The sequence below is a fragment of the Nicotiana tomentosiformis genome, chromosome 8 (assembly GCF_000390325.3).
Source record: "Nicotiana tomentosiformis chromosome 8, ASM39032v3, whole genome shotgun sequence".
In the NCBI taxonomy this organism is placed as follows: Eukaryota; Viridiplantae; Streptophyta; class Magnoliopsida; order Solanales; family Solanaceae; genus Nicotiana; species Nicotiana tomentosiformis.
The window spans coordinates 7,806,879-7,827,479 of record NC_090819.1 but is presented as its reverse complement, the minus strand read 5'-3'; the positions used below and the strand labels follow the sequence as shown (position 1 = coordinate 7,827,479).

Genomic DNA, 20,601 nt, shown 5'->3' with positions numbered 1-20,601 from the left:
GGCTTTGGTAAAGTCTAACTTCAGACCTTAAGTTTGAATTTCATTTAAATTTTGGCAGAGCCTAGGTTTGAATTTGAAAACTTTAGACCCGCAAATTTCAACTTCAGACCAGCATGTCTCAAGTTAATTCTAAGGCGGCCAAATTTTAAAAACTTAAGGGGTTCTAAAATAGGCTATTTGTGCACTTCATAAACTTGGGCTGAAGAAGCAAATTGGAATGGGGATGGGAACTTATGAGGCCCAATTCTTTCTTCTTCTTTGGTTTTTTTGGCTGTTTTCTGCAAAATAATAAGTAGGAAAAAGAAAAAGCAAAACATGTTTATTTCTCTTTTTTGGATAAGCTCAGCTCTATCCCCATTGCTTATCACTGAGTAAAAGACCCAAATGGCAATTTCATCTTCTTCACTCTCAGCAGCTCTTTTTCCAGTGTGTAATTCGTCCACCATTTCATCCCAACCCAAGTTCTCTCTTCTTTCTTTGCCTTCAAATTCCGCTAAAACTAAAATACAGATTTTCAACCAATCAAAAGTGTCCACGTCTAAGGTTTTTGCTTCTCCAGAAGTCTTGGATGCCGAGAATGTCTCTGCTGATGTTGAGGTTTGTAATTTATTTGGCTAATTATCACTATACCAAACTATTTTAACCAAAAAATGTGCTTTCTTTTTGCATTATTGATGTTGGGTGTTCGTCATTTTTGCTTTCTTTTAGGATATTCCTGCTGCCTCGACGCTGAGTGTTGGTGTTGACGCTGATAAGGTAACCTTTTTTCTCTTCCTCTTTTTCCTCTGTGTGTGTATAAATGTGTGTGTGTGTGTTTAAAATTTTATGCTGCAGCCTTTGTGGAGATGTATTCTTCTTTTTAGCTGTTAAATTGTGAAATAGGATTGTTAAGTGTCCCACATTAGTGTAGAAATGGGGTTGTTATCTAGCTTTTGTTTGTTGAGTTATGCCTAAGGTCCATTTCTTTACATCGGACCAAAGCTAGACTCATTCCTATTCTTGATTTACATAATGTTGGGTCCCTGTGTTTTTTCTCTTCCTCTTTTTCCTCTCTCTGTGTGTGCGTGTGTGTATGTGTGTTTAAAATTTTATGCTGCAGCCTTTGTGAGAGATGTATTCTGCTTTTTAGCTTTTAAATTGTGAAATAGGATTGTTAAGTGTCCCACATTAGTGTAGAAATGGGTTGTTGTCTCCTTATATGGATTCATACAATCCTCACCTCTTGATCTAGCTTTTGTTTGTTGAGTTAGGCCCACTGTCCATTTCTTTACATCGGACCAAAGCTAAACTCATTTCTATTCTTGATTTACATAATGTTGGGTTCCTGTGTTATATTGTCCACGCTTCATATATGCGAATTCAGGATTTAAATTTAATGTGTTCAACTTTTAAGATTTTTAGCATTGAAATCGTTACATGTTTAAAAGTATGGGCTCAGATCTAATTTTTGTTAAGATATTAGTAGATTGAAAAATAGCAAAATAGCCTTTTGTTTTTTGTTTCTTTTTTGGTGTACTCACGAGGTCCCCATATGTATAGAGGATTGGGCATCTTTTCTTGAGAACCATATTTTGGTGTGGGTTCTCTTCTTTTTGATATATGGCTTGTATAGGGGGTTAGCCCCAATTGTTAATAATATTATTTACCTTATCAAAAAGATATTAGTAGATTTTTACCTTATATCTATGCTTTGTGTCGAAAGTTAAAAGTTCAGATGAACCCGTAGCCATAAGGCTACATGTGCCCCTGACGCTCCAGATGTCCGGTCCTTGGCGGAGGGGGTCTTAAGTGTCTCACATTGATGGAGAAATGGGATGTTGTCTCCTTATATGGTCGTGGGTAATACTCACCTCTTGAGTTAGCTTTTAGAGTTAAGTTAGAGCCAAGGTCCATTTCTTTACAAGGAAATAGTTGTATGTTGGTCTAAATTGGAATATTTGTTGATGGTGTTCTGCTTTTGGCTACTGACTTTAAAATGGATCTGAAACGATGACATCCATTTGCTCGGTGCTGACAGAAACTAGCTTCATGGCGCGGGGAGAACATGGGACATAAAATAGGATAGGTGTATTGTGCATATTATATAATTAGAGAATTACAATGTCTGTACCATCTAGGAGAATACGAATAGATTTTGTAAGGTCAAGCAAGTTATTGCTATAAAAAAATTTGTTGAACATCGAGCTGGCTGCATTCTCTAAGTTTTGTTTGATATTAGAGAAATCTCCTTCGCTCTGCACCCACTCAATTCTATCCGTCTTTGCTTGTTAGGCTGCTGAGCAATTAAAACTAGGTAGTGCCTGTTGTTCTGTACGTGTACTGTGAGGTTAACTATTTCTAGCCTGTGAAGTAACTAGTAAGGCTAAGATTCATTTGCATCAAATTGGAAGTTTCTTATAGGGCTATGTGCAGTGATATGATAACCTGCTCAACAGCCAAGCAACTTTTGATAAATGAGATTATAGAGTGTTCCGAGGTTAGATTTCTCAAGTTGCTGAATGTGGAAACGATGGAACTTCCTCCCTTACTGAAATAACCTGGAGCTTTAGCAGTGATCTGATCACCCAAATCTCTTAGCTGTCCTTAGGTAATTGTATGCGTGGAGCCGTGGACTATTTTCCACTATAAGCTTTAGTTGTTGCCCCAGAAAAACAGAAGGACAGAAGTATGTCGAATTGATAAATTTGTTTGAAGGAAGCTACATCTAATGCTATTAGGACCTTTCACTATTGCATTTTGATGCTTCTTGAGTATAGAGACCGAGGTCATTAATATTCATAGCGTACAATCCTTTCAAGGCTATTTTGAGTTGTATTCGTTTCTGGATAATAATGTCCTATTGATCTTTCATTGTTTCACGTATTGACATGCTATTCAGTAAAAATTATTTGTTTAGAATTTTCACTTCTACCAAGACTACCTGTGTAATAGTTTGATTAAAGCAATTTTTGGTCCACTTGTTTGCTCTGGTGGTATTTTCTATCCTCGGTTGACAATCCTTGAATGGTCAGTCATTTGAGAAATCTGTGGAAAGCTGAAAAATTATTAGAATTATGATGGTACTGGACAGATCATTGTGTTCCCCCCTTTAATACACTCAGTTTATGAATTCTAAGGACCTATGTTGCTCATCAAAAATGCCGCCAGGTCTGTGTATGTTCTTCCAAAAGTAGTGCATTTTGGAGGATCCGACATGGGTGCGACAGCATTTTTGGAGAGTCCGAGCAACATAGCTAAGGACAGACTTCCCTCGATTTATCAGTCATCTGTGGGAATCCAAGGAAAGCTGGAAAAAATATTACTTTAGGATGGAGTTAGAAAGGTTACTGTGGGTTCCCCCTCAAACTCTAGATACTTATTCACTATGAGTTAAGCCTATGAACTGAGAAACATCCCAATGGTTGTTCTAGTTCAACATTAAGCTGGCTGTGCATAATCAAATTTTACTAGCTTTAGCTGGCATAAAAACTTGGATTTTTCTCTCTAACTATTGTTGGCATCATCTAACGATCTAGACATATTTCCAGGCAGCACCAAAGCAGAAGATTAGGATCAAATTGAGGTCATACTGGGTGCCCCTAATAGAAGACTCTTGTAAGCAAATTATGGACGCTGCAACAACAACAAATGCAAAGACCGTGGGTCCTGTACCATTGCCCACCAAAAAGAGAATTTACTGTGTCCTCAAATCTCCACATGTGCACAAAGATGCACGGTTCCATTTTGAAATAAGAACTCATCAACGCCTTATTGACATTCTCTACCCGACTGCCCAAACAATCGACAAGTTAATGCTGCTCGACCTTCCTGCTGGCGTTGATGTTGAGGTCAAGCTCTGAGAAAATCGCTTCTCCTCCTTGTAGCACTGTAACTCTGTTTATCTCTTACAAGTTTATTTTCAAGTTTTGGATTTTGTACCAGTACATGCCACAATATTTGTTGGGAAAAAGTAGGTAGATGCATATCTTTTTTTGTGTATTAATTTGGATTATTGGATTAGCAAGCACCTATTCAAGCTCGTTTCATCGTATACTGTTACATGTTACCAGATTTGGCTTTGATTATATGCCAGCTTATTGCTTGAGAATGCTGATGACAGTTGATGTGGAGATATAACTAAAAGTGGGAAAAATGGTTCATATGCTGAATAGGAATTACTGGTTCAGGTTTTAGTGTTTAAGTGAAAAGGACTAGAAATAGTTCATATGTTAAGAGTCAAAAACTACTGAGCCGAATTCGTACTATGTATGGTACATCTGCCCCTGATTTCGAAACCATTTTACCTCCGATACAAGACTCGTGTGGTGAGTCGAGAACCTAAATGTGGTTCTTTTGGTCAAGTAGGACCAAAATAAGTGTAAAAAAGAAAGAGTGACATATCTATATATAGTGCTCTTTCAAAGAACGTTATATGTAAAACGCTTTTAATAAAGGCGATATATCTGAAAGCTGATAAGACAGGTATGCATAGCGCGATATATAAAAGCGCTATGTATATACCGTGCTATACATACATAAAAAACGTTCCTCTTCCCTTTCCCCCACGTTTTGAACCAAAAGCTCCCTCCCCCATTTTTAAAAAACGTTCCAGCGGTCCCCCACCCCTCCCCCATTAACGAGATAAAAAAATTGAGTTGACCCTACCCGTCCCACAAAAAGTAAAGAGTGTTGATCCCACATCCTAGCTAAGCCTTCTCTTGTTGTGGGTTGCTTGTTCCGGACTCAAATCTTCAATTCTTCAACTTTTCGAAAAACATAAATCGAGGTATTCCGATTTAGTTTATGTCGAAACTCGTATAAATAATGCATATTAGTTGTTTTGAATGTGTTTCATGTTGTTTTGTATTTTTTTTGCGATTAAACTGGTATGTTATTTTTATCCGGACTAAGATATTAGTGTTCTAAAAAAATATAAAAATTGAGAAATCATTATTATTTGTTAATAAAAATGTTAATAAATTACTTTTACTGTTTTATATGTATTTTCGTGAATGTTTTGTAATTAAAATGTATTTGTTGTTTTTATCTAGTTTAGATTATTTATTTGCTTAAAGACTAGTAATATAATGCCCTTTTAGTGTAGTAAAATGTAGAGTATTTTAGCGTAGTATCCCTGTTGTTTAAGTATCTCTTATACTGATAGATCAAAGACAAATTCTGTACAATTACAAAAGTATATTATTTAATTTACAAACAAACATATAAAATTATAAAACTAACATGTAAAAATAATAAAACTAACACATACAAGAATTCAGGATAGTTTGGTGCTACTGGACCTCAAATATCGAGCCTGGAACCCATATGTGAATACTCTATCCAATTAAATATTATATAATTACAAAAATTAATTATTTAATTTACAAAACAAACATATAAAATTATGAAACTAACATGTAAAATAATAAAACTAACACATACAAGAATTCAGGATAGCTTGGTGCTATCGGGCCTCAAATATCGAGCGTGGAACCCATAAGTGAATACTCTGCCCAATTAAATATTGTATAATTATAAAAATTAATTATTTAATTTACAAAACAAACATATAAAATTATGAAACAAACATGTAAAATAATAAAACTAACACATACATGAATTCAGGATAGCTTGGTGCTACTGGGCCTCAAATATCGAGCCTGGAACCCATATGTGAATACTTTGTTCAATTAAATATTGTATAATTATAAAAAATAATTATTTAATTTACAAAACAAACATACAAAATTATGAAACTAACATGTAAAATAATAAAACTAACACATACAAGAATTCAGGATAGCTTGGTGCTACTGGGCCTCAAATATCGAGTCTGGAACCCATATGTTAATACTCTATCCAATTAAATATTGTACAATTATAAAATAAATTATTTAATTTACAGAACAAACATACAAAATTATGAAACTAACATGTAAAATAATAAAATTGACACATACAAGAATTCAGGATAGCTTGGTGCTACTGGGCCTCAAATATCGAGCATGGAACCCATAGATATATACTCTGTCCAATTAAATATTGTATAACTATAAAAATTAATTATTTAATTTACAGAAAAAACATACAATTAATGTTGTTTAATTTACAGTAGACGACATGGACTTGCCGCCTATGCATCCCGAACCTTTCTACGATGAGCTATTAGTGTTATAAGGCGATCATAGGTTCGCCCACGTATGGGAGGGAGAGTTACTGGCCCAGACTCTCCGCGCTAGGAGAGTGGACGACATGTGGGATTTTATGAAGGACAGAGATCTCCATCCCCGTGTAGTCCAGCGCCTGCGGGTTACGGGATTCTACATGATTTTGGAGATCGGGCGGCTGCAACTCGACTAGTCTTTGGTCATGGCCCTGATAGAGCGGTGGCGACCGGAGACACACACATTTCACCTGCCCATTGGCGAGGCCACCATCACGGTGCAGGACGTGGAGGTTTTATATGGGCTGCCCGCTGCACTGCCTCAGGCCATGAGAGAGATGACGTGTGGGCAGTATTTGGACATGCTGCAGCAACTCACTGATTTCAGGCCACAAGATGAGACTGCACACTCAGGAGCCAGTCGCATGAGTTTGACAGCTATTCGACAACATTTGGAGATATTGCACCCCGACATCACTGGCGAGACAGATGATCTGCATATTCACTGGTATACGAGGTTGCTGTTGCTCCTTATGTTTGGAGGGGTCTTGTTCCCGAACACTTCGGAGAACCTAATCAGCTTGAAATTTCCTCATCATCTTCAGCGGCTAGATGATTTACCCCAGTACATCTGGGGTGCTGCTGTTCTCGCCTACTTGTACAGGCAGATGTGTCGGGTGAGCATGGGCACCCAACATGACGCATGTGGATTTTTGCCGCTGCTACAGTTGACAACATATTCGAATACTCTATTCATTATAACATATCTAGTAAAAATTTATCTTAAATTTTACATCAACTTTGTATGTTAGGTTTGGGCCTGGGAGCGGTTCATGCAGTTGCAGCCACTTCTACCACCATTACCTCCGGATGTACCACCTTCGTTTCTCCCTCTAGCTAGGAGGTGGGTTCTCCGGCGGGGATATCTACGAGGCTCGACATAATCTCACCCTTTGCGGGGATTTGTTGGATATGCTAGAGGGCGCACAGGTAAATGTATACCTAAGTTTACTTGGTATAGCTTCACATGTGTTGCGCATACTCACGTTTTCTGTTGTTATTTAATAGTTCATCTAGACGCCATACAACGGCGACTTGATAGGTGGCTTGCCCGATTATTGCTTGGCCGACCAACTGATTTGGAGCACTACCACCCCGCTGATGTGCCTTGATATTGTGGAGCATCATGCCACGGAGCGGGTACTTCGCCAGTTTGGTCGTCCGCATCTTGTACCGAGAGGGCACACATGGAAGCCCACACTTTTTCAGCGGGATGATCGTTCCAGGGTGGACAACGCATATGTGGCATGGCTAGAGGCGCAAGTCGATACTTGGGACCAGCGAGCTGACCTGATTCATCCCCCCCTTCATAGAGCCGGACTGATATTATTCATGAGTATATGCCTTGGTACCGCCGCGTTACCCGACTTTTCGTCGGGAAACCCATTCATCGAGCTGGCGGTCGGTACGTTTCATACGCCGTGCAACACGAGGCCCTGGTATATTTTTTGGTATTATTACTTATAAAACTGTAACATAGTGTTATGTAGTTTATATTTTATACGTTGTGCAGGCTATTGGCCTACATATAGTCTACCAGATGGGATTGCAGAAGCAACACCATGCCGGCGAGGGAGCGGCCGCTTTGCACGATTATGGCCGGCAGGTTGCAGAGGTGGATGCACGTACACTGCAGCGAGCCCGAGAGGATCAACGCTTAGGACACGACCCTGCTTATGTGGTGCTAGAGTAGTACCAGCGAGGTAGAGGTGTCCCACGAGGTAGGGGTGCCCTACGAGGTAGTGGTGCCCCACGAGGTCGTGGTGGGCGGCGAGGAGGTGGTCCCCAGCAAGGGGGCGTTGAGGCCCCTGTTGATGATGTTGATGCTGATCTGTCGGGTGACCTTCATGAGTCGGACGAGTATCCCAACATCATGCCGTCATATAGCCTTGGGCTGCAGCTCACTCTAGGGACTTCGCATGTGACCCCGTCAGGTCCATTATTGATCACGGGCACGGACATTACCGGAGAGCATTGGGATGCATACTTCCCAGGCCCATCGACCGTTGTTGAAGATCGTCCGACCCGAGATGTGGATAGTGGATGCAAACTGAGTTATGGCTAATCATCGAGGGGTGTTGGAGAGCTTTCACGGGCGCAAATATGTTTTTATTAGTATTTACTTTAAATTTGTTTTTTTCTTTTCTCATTTAGTTTCCATAAATAACTTTATTAATTTTCTTATTAAGGCTTCATCCTCGCCTGTCACGGAGGCCGCTTTGTGCGATGCTGACCTGGCTGCGACAGATGATTATATTCAGGAGCCCAGCGAGATCGTGGTAAGATAATTTAAATTATTGTGACTTAATATATATTTTTCCTATACTGAGCTGACTTATTCTTCTTTAGGTTACTACTGGACCGACGACCCCTTCTACCGATCCTGCCAGCACTACTGATGATCGTGCTGCAGCGCATCCTGCTATAAAGAGGCGACGTGATGAGGATGATCTTAATAGCGTAGCCGGGCGGGATGGGATGCGCCTCAGGCCAGCGGCTGCATTGAAGCACACAGGTTGTGGAACACATTGATTTTTTTTATTGTATTTGATGTAAATATTATTTTATGTAAATAATAGCAACAATTTTTATGTTTTCGTTATATGCGCATTATGTATATATTTTTCGGGTTCTTCATTATTTTAATATATATATATATATATATATATATATATATATATTTCCGGGGTTCTTCGTTATTTTAATACTGCAACATAAACACAAACACAACAACTTAACATAATTTAAATTCGGCACACATAATGAAAATACATGACATAGAAAACATAAAGATAAAATACAACACTCAACACATACATTGGTTTGTTTAGTCAATTATTCTCTTCTTCAACCACTCAAATTGATCCAACAACTTTTTTTTTTTTTCTTCCACCTCTTTTAGTTTCTCCTTCAACGCCGCAATTTCTCGTTTATACATAACCTCATCACGTTCGTATCTTTTGTTAAATTCATGAATATACTACAAAGTTTGTTTGTAGCATTCTTGCTTACAGGGTTCATTAATCCATACCTCAAAATTGCAAAAAGGTTCGTCGGGAATCCTATAAAACTTGTTCACACACATCCAGTATCGGCGCCCAACTTCACCATCATCCCAACAGTCCGCCATCATACATGTTTTGCCGCACTGGCAACTTGGTACATAAAGGCGTTCAGACATTTGTTAAAGTGAAAAAAACCCCTGCTTTTATGGAAAGTTTTGCTATTGGTTATTGTTAAGCGCAGAAAATAACTAGAATGCGCCCGTTATTTATAGGCAAGACAACACACATAACGTAGTATTTAACCGCACTATGCTAATACATGACGTAGTATTTAACCGCGCTATGCTTCGTGTGTTAAAGATTCTTTCGGATACAAAACAACTTTTTCGCAGGTGGGCAACTTTTCAGTTCAACAAGACAACACACATAACGTAGTATTTAACCACGCTATGCTTCACGGGTTAAAGATTCTTTCGGATACAAAACAGCTTTTCGCAGGCGGGCAACTTTTCAGTTCGACAAGACAACACACATAACGTAGTATTTAACTACGCTATGCTAACACATAACGTAGTATTTAACCGCACTATATATATTCACATATTTATCAAAAATCTTCCTCCTCTAACACTGTAGTTTTCTAATAATAATTTTAGCGTGAAATTCGAAGGTCTACTAAAAGATTTTCCATTTTTTAATCCAATACTATTTTTGATTACATGAACGGGAGGGAGAAATTCATTAATTTACTCAACTGAAAAATGGACCATTATCAATAAGATTTAACAACAATGGAAACATAATTTTATTTGATACATCTTACAATATAAACAAGTACATACACTTATAACAACTACATTACGAAACCCAGTTACTACGTGTATCCTTGATAGTTGGGCACATTAGAAGAACTCCCACCAGGAGCTGGATTACCACCGCCACCCAAACCAGCCGAAGGACATTTTCGACGGTCATGTCCTATTTGCGAGCATATACCACATTTGCGCACATAAACGGTATCGCTAACATCCATTTTGTTCCGAATACGCGTTCTCTTCTGCACCTGTATTCGACGCAAAAACTCCTCGTTACACACCATTTTAAATGGTTCCGGCGGCCAATAATGCTCAACACCCACTAGCTGCAACTGCCCACTATAGGTGTTTAAGTATGCAACAATACTATATTGTTTATCAACATAGTTGGTTGGCCCTAAACCAACATGTTGAAAGCACCCGATGGCATGTGAGCACGGCATGTGGTAGATAGACCATTTTCCACAAGAGCATAACCTTGTAGATTCATTTATGGTATGTACATTATTCCCCCAGTTTTGATGGATAGCGGTGCGAACTTCAAAAATATTTTTGTCCTGATCATACTGTAAAAATGAATGCCAATGTGCTCGTCACCTGTATTTCTCAAATCTCTTCATCGGCAGTGGCATAAATTCAACACCCCTTTCCATCAATGACGTGCAGCTGCAGCCCTTTCAACAAACCTCTCCGCCATCTGCTTGAACGACATGCGCACCATGGCAGTGACATGCAATCCTCTTGCCGACTTCAATAACCCGTTGAAAGACTCTGACACATTTGTAGTCAGAATTCCCCATCTTACTCCACTATCAACATGCAAAGTCCACTTGTCAAACTCATGTCGCATCAACCAACGATATGCTATCTCGTCTTCCTGCCTGATAGATTCTACGTGCCTCCGGAATTTATGCTCTTGGTGGTCTGTTGTTGCCATCCACATCAAATCATGCAGATCCTTGTTGGGATGTGCCTTCTAGAAATTGCCTTCAGGTGCCTCACATAGTAATGGTGGTAGGCATAAGGTTCTTGCCTTGCAGGAAAATTCTCTGCAATTGCTGGTTTATCAATTGCGGAAAACTATCAATTGCTGGTTTAAATGCCCAGAACACGTAATTGAATATATATTCTGGTCTTCCCGGACTCCGCTCAAGCTTCTATTCAACAACCGTCCCAGGGTTAAAGTGTTGCAGTGCGGCCATGTACCTGGGTAGAGCTGCAAATGACTTATCCTAGTTACCATAAATAATTTCAAACGCACGTTTGCACCCGAGAAATGCCTTTCTTTTGGTAATGGTATGGCCATATTCCTGGTGGACTGGTGTAATGCACTCTTTGATTTTATACCTTATGAACGTTTCAGGATGTGGAATAAGGATAAGAGAAATCAAGTCAATATCCAAGTTGTAGTGATTCCCATTGAATGTGTCCATTTCACATATGTGAGTGGGAATATATTTACCCATTTTCCATATACCTGTGTTATTCTTGCTCGCATGCAGCATCCAATGACAACCAGTAAACCATCTGCGGCAAACAACCTTGTATACATCCGGACTTGACTCACATACCGTCATCTCACGACACTCTTTTACGCTGCACATTTTTGCCGCCCTGCTTAGGCACGCTTTATTAGGAAAAAACATGCCCTTTGCCAGCACTGTTGGTCTAGAATCATCCCACATTGCTGTCCGAATTTCATCAAAATCCCTTGTGAGAGCATTCACATCCTGCATACTTGGCAAATGATCAAGGTAGAGAATCTTCCTTGAATGAAACGATACTCGGGACTCGTACACTCTTGGTCTAACGGGGGTTGGGGGTGGGGGTGGGGGTGGAGCATACACCCTCGTCAAATTAGGTCTTTCATTCTCTTCCTCCTCATCACCATCCTCGCGAGGGAAGGGTTTGTCATCTCCGTAATCATCGGCATTGTTGTCATAATCATTGTTCTCTTCCTCACTCTGTGCATCTGCCAGATTCCGATTTAATATGTCGTCTTCGGGGAATTGAGTCAGGACAAGTGGTTCAACTTGCTCGTTTTCACTGCACAAACAACAAAATAATAAGCTACTCAAATTAATAAATACTTTTCATATAGTTGTATTACGTCACTTACAAGTCGTAATGTGTTGACATTCCTTGATGGACATTATCCTGTTGGTGATGACTCCCGGATGGACCACTATGATCCAACACACCAGAACTATGCATATTCCAACTGGGGGTGTGTTCATAACTTGTAAAAGTCATATCTGGCCGGTACCCCCTTGTGAAATATATGAGTGTTAATACAAGTTCAATACAACAAAAATATACATCGTAACACTAAGGAAAATTGAAGTTTACCACTCGTCTTGTGGATTATGTAAAGCAGGAGAGAAATTATTTCCTCGCTCCTCATTCCCCCGTGGTGATAAGTTTAAATCAGGCCAAACTCTTTCAGTCGGAACCTGTCCGGCAAAAACTGCTCCAGAATAACCACCCGACGACTGAATGTTATCCCTACTATACTCAACCTCATTATTGCGAACGTCTTCGACCTTGACGTACATTTCCAACATTTTTATCACAAGAAATTTCCGGTATTCATCCGGAGTCCTCAAAAAATCCCTCAAAGTTTCATCATCGTCGATGTTAAACTCAGCGTAACAAGCAACCCCTTGCGGAGTGACGGAATACAGATATCTTCCGGTTACTTTAAGGTTCACCGAACGTTTCCTCACACTCATTATTTTACATAACAACGATACCAATGTATCGTACTCCATTGTAAGTGGCAACTTAACATGACACTGTGGAGATAAACTATAGCTCACATTGTTATTCGTCACCACAACCTCACCCCCCTCCCAATATAATGAAACCCTTACTTTTCACTCTTCAGACATTATGAAAAAATTCTTGAGAATTTAACAAGAAGAAAAATTTTAACAGGAGTTACGAATATTTTTGAATGGATTTTTGTAAAATTCTAACGCCTTTAAATAAGGCAATGCCTAGCTCGGGGGGCTGAATTTTAATTTGTTTAGGTATAACGCTCTTTTAAATGGCGCTATACCCATTTGAATTATTGTTATGTCAGTTAAATGCAAGAGACTTATTGATGGGCCCACAAAATAGGTATAACGCTCTTTAAAAAAGCGCTATACATATAACGCCTTCAATAACAACGTTATAGATGTATAACGCTTTTTTAAAGAGCGCTATAGCTTAATGTCCAAAACGTCCGTTAATGTATAACGCTCTTTAAAAGAGCGTTATACATAGATAAATCACTCTTTCTTTTTATACTTATTTCCGTCCTATATGGCAAAAAGAACCACATTTAGGTTCTGGACTCCTCGTGTGGTGTGATATATTAAAAGCTCTTGACATAAAGCTGATGCAACCTATTCGAATGGTTAAAGCTATAGATTAGTTAGAAAGCATCATTGCCCTCAAGGTTTTGGTTCAACGGTAAGGATGCAACACATGATATATGAGTTACGTCCTTGTTATAGCTTTGAGCCTTGTCTGGATAAAGCCTGGTATTTAAGTTGGGAGGAAGATAGAGGGGGGACTCTACTTTTAACCAATAAAAGAAAGTGAAGTCCTAAACTTTGCTTGTACATGTATACCCATGGTAGGTCAACATCAAGGTGGCAAGAAAAAACATATCGGTGTTACTTCTAATCTTTAGTGTAGCTTTAGCAACATTAAGGTAAAGGGGTATGAGACGATTGTAAGTGGCTTTTTAAGTCCGCCGTCAAATTTTATGGTTCAACCTTGGATAGGCGGTGGAAACTATCAAGCTGGAGTATTATGGTAGGGGCATAGAGAATTTTTGGTGGAGCAGTGAAATGTATGGAGATCGAAAAGAACACCAACGGTGGAAGCTCTTTGTTGGGTCGACACATACACTAAGAAACGGAAGTTAGGGGAGCGAATGAACTTACGATCAAATCTTAGTGGAGACAAAAAAAATAATTTCTCATATATTTAAGTGTTGGTGGATAGAGTTATTTAATATATGTGCCGGTGAAAGGTAATAAGTACTCGGTGAAATTAATCGAAGTACGTGCTAGTTCATCGGACACCACAGATACTCAATCATGGACACCACAGATACTCAATCATTGTAGTAAATACCTTTTCAGCTTCTTTAAGCGCCACTTTTGGGGCCTTAGGCATTTTGTACTTCACTCACTGTTTTGAGTACACCATCTTTCTGGATTTTTTTAGTTTGAAAATATCAAATTCCAAATGCATTATGCATCTACTTTTCTTAGCACTCGGTTCTTCCTCCAATTATCTCATTGCAGAATCAATGAGTAATAAACTTGTCAACTCCAAAGCCATATTGATTTTGAACAATCTGAAAACAATCAACTAGAGCACCATTCTTTGAACTAGAAAGACTACTGTTGAAGCCTTGGAACAAAAGTGAAGCTATCTCTGTGTGGTCTATAGGTTACATGTTCGAGCTGTAGAATCAACCACTAATATTTGTATCAGAGTAAGCTGCCTACATCAACATACCTTGGGGTGCGACCCTGTCCTAGACCCCATCAGAATAGGCTGCCTATATCACATCCCCTTAAGGTACGTCCTTTTTCTGGACCTTGCATGAACACGAAATATTTCGTGCATTGAGCTACACTTTTACATTTCTCTTTATTATAATAATATGTTGTATCGTCTTAACGATCTATATTTAAAAGTTTAAACCGTTCGAGACGAACATTTTCTATTAAAGTAGCAAGTTGTACTCACATTTCCTCTCCTCCACAGGTTCAAATTTATCAGAAGCACCAACACCATAGAAAGTGAGTTAGCTTTCATGATTGCATGTGTTCATTTCTGATGCTAGATTCCAAGGTCTTGTGGTCCACATTTCTCATAATCTTTCAAAAAGATCTGTCTCAATAAATCAGCATATTAACAAAAGTATCGACAAGAAATGTGACCTTTGAATTTTTAATTTTTTTTTAATTAGGAAAAATAAAATATCTTGGGCAAAAGTTTGTAACAACTCTTCTTGGATTGTCAAATTAGTTATCATTACGTCAGAATTAACAAATATTAAGTCACTTTCATCTCCTGCAACAAAAGGCAAGTGATGTGCTAGTTCATTTTTGTATTTGAGTATTCAACCAGTATATATATCAGTATATTCGTTTTAATAAAGTGTATTAAATGCTAGTCTAAACTGTAAATAGTTTGATGCTCTAAAAATCTTGATCAACTTCCATTTGCATTTAATTGGTAGATATCAATTTGCTACTAAACTTTGGCAAGACTTTTTGTTGAATGAATTGTATATATTCTTATTCTTGTAATTCATATTTGATCTCCAGAATAACAAATGCACTTCCAATACTAATATTCCTATAACTTCCCATGTTGCATTTAGAACGACTTTTTTAAATATATTTAAACAAAATTAATTTTAAACTTTTTATTTTACCTTATGAGATAATTTATAGTTATACAAATATTTATTACTACCACCAAAAGTTATGGTGGGATAGATAAGATTCCTTCACCCTAGAGGTTTCGAGTTTGAGTTCTGAATATGGAAAAAAGCTGACACGGGGCGTTTGTCACTTTAATAAGCGCTACACAGTGCGAATCAAGATTAGTCGAGCCCAAAATAGGTATCAAACACCAAACGATAGGTCTCGAGTTCGAGTCCTGGGTATAGCGTCGCCTTGATTAGAGAGTACTTTATTACTCAATGTGGGCCTTCTCGGCGCAAATCTGAATTTAGTCGGACCTCAATACAATTACCCAATACTGGGTGAAAAAAAATAAAAAATATATTTATAATAGTATAAAAGCACAAATTTTAGAAAGCGGAAGAGTGTAACTTAGAAATAGGACAAAAGATTAATCATTACTACAAAATAACACATATAAGTCTAATTTAATTCTTTCTTCATAGGCTTTGCCATATCCACTGCTTTCTCTTTCTCTTTCTCTTTGTTTATCTCTCTCCTCCCTCGCCGCCACATATTCTCCTACACACATTTCGCTTCAATGTCCACTAATTTCCTCGGATCACCACCACCCCTTTTCAAGAATGTAATCTCTCCTTGTAATAAACTCTCCACTTTCACAATAAGAGCTTGTTTACATTCTTGTGAGCCCAAAATTGATGATCATATCTACAACAACTACACTAAATACTGCACTCCCAATTTCCCAAATCATGTTTCTCAGACACCCATTTCAGAAAAACAGCCAAAAACCAACAAGAACCATACAATTTTGGACAATTTTGCAAAAGATGATGATTTGTGGCTAAAAATGCAAAAAGAGGCAAGGTTAGATATTGAGCAAGAACCCCTTTTGTCAAATTACTATAAAAATTCAATCTTGGCTCATGATTCTATAGAAAGTGCTTTAGCTAACCATCTTTCAATGAAATTGAGCAATTTGAGTATTTCTAGTGAAACTCTATATGATCTTTTCATGGGGGTGCTCACAGAGGATCAAGAATTGATTTTTGATGTTAATGCTGATTTGATAGCTGTTAAAGAAAGAGATCCAGCTTGTATTAGTTATATACATTGTTTCTTGAATTTTAAAGGGTTTTTAGCATGTCAAGCACATAGAATAGCACATAAGTTATGGTCTAAAGGGAGAAAGATTTTAGCTTTAGTAATACAAAATAGAGTATGTGAAGTTTTTGCTGTGGATATTCATCCTGGAGCAAGAATTGGTAGAGGAATATTATTAGATCATGCAACTGGAGTTGTAATTGGTGAGACAGCAATTATAGGAAATAATGTGTCAATTTTACATAATGTAACATTAGGTGGAACCGGAAAAATGTGTGGTGATAGACATCCAAAAATTGGTGATGGTGTATTAATAGGTGCAGGGACTTGTGTTCTTGGAAATGTTAGAATTGAAAATGGTGCTAAAATTGGAGCTGGTTCTGTTGTGTTAATGGAAGTTCCTGCTAGAACAACTGCTGTTGGAAATCCAGCTAGATTGATTGGTGGGAAAGCAAATCCAATTAAGCTTGATAAAATTCCTAGTTTGACTATGGATCATACTTCATATTTATCTGAGTGGTCTGATTATGTAATTTAGACCTAGGTTTGCTATGTACTGTGTACTTAGAGATCAAATATAATATGTTTCTTTTTATTTCTCGTGAGCCACTTATTCATTTTTGTCGTTTCCCCCCTAAGAAGTTGAATGTGTTATACGATTTGGACACTTCAAATAAACTTGAGTACGTATAGGATACGCTAATGCTAAAACCTTTTCTCAAGATATCTTTCAAAATATTCGGATTGTTGCTTCGAATCTTGTTTTCCTAGTGTGAAACTAGTTGGTTGCCTATTTTTCTAAATTCCATATAATCTACTAAAGTAAATCGGTATTGACTACGTATTAAAAGCAGATCTTGATCCATGGAGTCTCAAGAAGGTTAGTACTCCAACTTGTCCGATGCTCTTGCACCCAAATACCATATATAAGTGGAACTTGCACTACACAGAGATTTTGATACAACCTTCTGTCTTCTCTTCCTTTCTCATGACGTTATCTCACGTCGCCACACAATCTAGCGATGGGGAAACGTCTCCTCTCCTATGCTTGAGAACCCGCGTGTGATAGGATTACTATATTCTAAGGACGTTAAAAAAAGACAGCCCGATGCACTAAGCTCCAGCTATGCGCGAGATCCGGAGAAGGGCCAGACCACAAGGGTCTATTATATACAGTCTTATCTTGCATTTCAGCAAGAGGCTGTTTCCACAGCTCGAACCCGTGACCTTCTGGTCACTTGACAACAACTTTACCAGTTACGCCAAAATTATTTTTATAAGTCATGTAATAGAGAGGCGGAAAGGTGGAATATTTTTTGCTACTTTGGTAGAGCAAACAGCCCTTAAAAGTGAAAAAATATTAAGTATCTTTTTCCCTATTCTTTTACAGTGTTTTCATTTGGTAGATTAGTAAATGGTAGAATCCATGTTCTCCTAGGAGAAGAGACATTTCCTCCAGTTGATGTGTTATACTAGCCCTTATGAAACTCTTTTACTATTTGCAAATATTTGAGGGGTAACATTTGCATATATTTTTGGCTCTAATGCCCTTTACATCCCTATAACTAGTAATGCCCCACATTATAAAATTTCAAGTGGGATTAAAAAGTTTTTTTAATCTAGAAGATGGAATGAAAAATGATATTAATCTGAACTTAGGATAAATCAAAAGGACCAAGTTATTATTTTGGGAGAGGGACATCCAACCTTGTAGATAAATAATGTTCATCTTTTCTTTAAACACTGGCTCTTTTAACAAAAGTCACACTTAAAATTTAGTGAAGTGAACTTCAAGTTTTGGCTATTACTTGACATTAATGCAATCTCAATAGCTTTACATAGCATATATACTTAACAAAGAGTTTAGGAAGATACAATCAATCCTTCTGGCTACCAAAAGCAATAGGGTCTAGACTCTGGTTCTTATCAAAAAGTTTGTTAGATAATCAAAGTACAAAATGACACATAACTTATCAGTGCTTATGCACCAAATTTTGCTTGGCGAAAGACGCTAAAAATCTCTAATGATGCTTGTCCTACTGATATTACGCCCAAGAACATCTTCATTAATGGTCATCCATGCATCAGACATCATTGCTTCCAATTTCAAAAGCTCGCTTTTGAGCCCTGAAGGAGATGTTGAACTATATTACTATCTCATCTAGAAATTTAAATCGTTAGGAAGAACACACTTTTGATAACTTAATTACATGTCTTAGTACTACCCTCACTCGCGAGCCTAATTCTTTTCCACATGTCAAGCACGTGAAAATCTATGGTCTGTCCTGATATCATGTTAAAGTGGATGACCATATCATTCAAAAGTTTAAATTGTTAGCGAAAGTCATTGCTGCAGAATTTACAAGGCTTAATCTTCTAGATGGTGGTGTGTTTGCAAGTCTAGCGAAAAGCAAATTGTTCCAAAAAACACTAAGGGAAGGTGGTGTGTTTGTTGTCCCTAGAGGACTTCTGCACTACCGTTTGATCTCTAGTTTCGAGTTGGCTACATTTTTCCAAGTGCTAAGTAATCAGAATTCTGGAGTTGTGAGTATATTAGAGGCCATGTTTGTACCAATTGATTCAAACACGAAAGTGTTAATGAAGAAGCTGACCTCTCTTTCAACACGGGGAAAGAGCAGATCCAGAGTGTGACACTGTTTCCTTATTAGGTTTCTGATAACAAATTAGTTCAGCAATTCTAAATATGTACAATTTTTATCACTTGCACTTTTGTTGCTTCATTTTGAATGTTTGAGATGCCTAATATTAAAAGAAGAAAAAACGTCGGATGGACTGGAATAGGAAAAATTACCATCAAAGGTTGTGGTGAAATTGTACTGTAAGTACTCTTCATCCTTAAATATTAATATCGGGTTGATGCCGGTGGTATGTAATCGTATTTGTTAGGGATCATTTTACCCCAAATCGGGACCTCCCAGCGTGAATTCGACTTAGTTGGATCTCAAAATAAATATCGAATACCGAATAAAAAACAAAAAAAGAAAAGAATGGATAAATGCTATGTTGTTTTACTCATTTTTTACATTTTCATTCCTTTTGTTTCTATCACAACCAATCAGCCCCTCATTGCATAGTTTCGATATGGTAAAGAAAAACAACTTTCTAAGTTTAAATGGTAAATGGAATTCTTAAAGGTTGGATGACAAAGTGACACATTATATATGGGGTAAAAATTGGATTTTGCCAAATTGTTATTTATTATTGGGTCGATCTTGAGGAGTTTATATATCAATTATAATCTATGTATAATATGTGTATAATCATTATATAATGCTATTTATGTAAAGGTACTATGTTTTAAATACCTCGTTTATTTTTATACGAGGTGCTGTTTAGTTACTTCGACCGACTCCTGTTCTTCAAAGAGTTTATTTTAGTAAAAATTTAAAACCCAACAATAAATTCATTCATAGTTTTTCTTTAAATTTCTAAGTTCTTTATAATTCAATTTCGGATTTAATCAAATGATGTTTATCCGACAAGCATTTGTTAATTTACTCGCAATATGAAGAATTTAGGTATAAATTGCTCCATTTGATAGAATTTAAAGCTAAAATAGTTCAATTAGTGATGATATGAAGTTGCTGACAGCTAAAAACTAGTATGTGTGAGCTGCCAGTATGAAGAAGCTCTTTTTTTCCGATCTTTGTCACATTTGATTTGTTGTATAGTAGTTATAACTCCTTGAGCCGGGTCTATTAAAAATGGGCTCTCTACCTTCGAGGTAGGGGTAAGGTCTGCGCAAAGGCGGATTCAGGATTTGAAATTTATGGGTTCCTACCGTAATTTCAAATTAATATACAATAATAATTGGGTTCACAATTAGATATTTATAAATATTTAGAGGACTTCTTAATAGAAATACAACGTCTATGCAAAAGTTATTGGGTTCCGAAAAATCCAGTAACAATACTCTAGATCCGTCATTGGGTCTGCGTACACACTACCGTCCCCAAATCTCACTTGTGGGATTATATTGGGTTTGTTGATGTTGTTGTATAGTAGTTATAACA

The 20,601-nt window shown here is 37.7% G+C and overlaps 2 protein-coding genes across 2 annotated transcripts; both read left to right on the top strand.

The window, feature by feature from the left end:
- The first annotated feature begins 287 nt into the window (after positions 1-287).
- Positions 288-4,030, top strand: LOC104103632 (small ribosomal subunit protein uS10c). Its single transcript, XM_070182018.1, has 3 exons — positions 288-597; positions 709-756; positions 3,528-4,030. The coding sequence occupies exons 1-3, from the start codon at positions 385-387 to the stop codon at positions 3,837-3,839; spliced, it is 573 nt and encodes a 190-aa protein (XP_070038119.1). The 5' UTR covers positions 288-384; the 3' UTR covers positions 3,840-4,030.
- Positions 4,031-15,918: 11,888 nt separating this feature from the next.
- Positions 15,919-17,162, top strand: LOC104104333 (serine acetyltransferase 1, chloroplastic-like). Its single transcript, XM_009612391.4, has one exon. The coding sequence runs from the start codon at positions 16,044-16,046 to the stop codon at positions 17,103-17,105; it is 1,062 nt and encodes a 353-aa protein (XP_009610686.1). The 5' UTR covers positions 15,919-16,043; the 3' UTR covers positions 17,106-17,162.
- Positions 17,163-20,601: the final 3,439 nt, after the last annotated feature.

Excerpts from the sequence above, each read along its gene's own strand:
- LOC104103632 (XM_070182018.1), top strand. The coding sequence starts at position 385 with ATGGCAATTTCATCTTCTTCACTCTCAGCAGCTCTTTTTCCAGTGTGT. Across the intron at positions 598-708 it reads ATGTCTCTGCTGATGTTGAG|GATATTCCTGCTGCCTCGAC; the intron begins GTTTGTAATTTA and ends GCTTTCTTTTAG. Across the intron at positions 757-3,527 it reads TTGGTGTTGACGCTGATAAG|GCAGCACCAAAGCAGAAGAT; the intron begins GTAACCTTTTTT and ends ACATATTTCCAG.
- LOC104104333 (XM_009612391.4), top strand. The coding sequence starts at position 16,044 with ATGTCCACTAATTTCCTCGGATCACCACCACCCCTTTTCAAGAATGTA.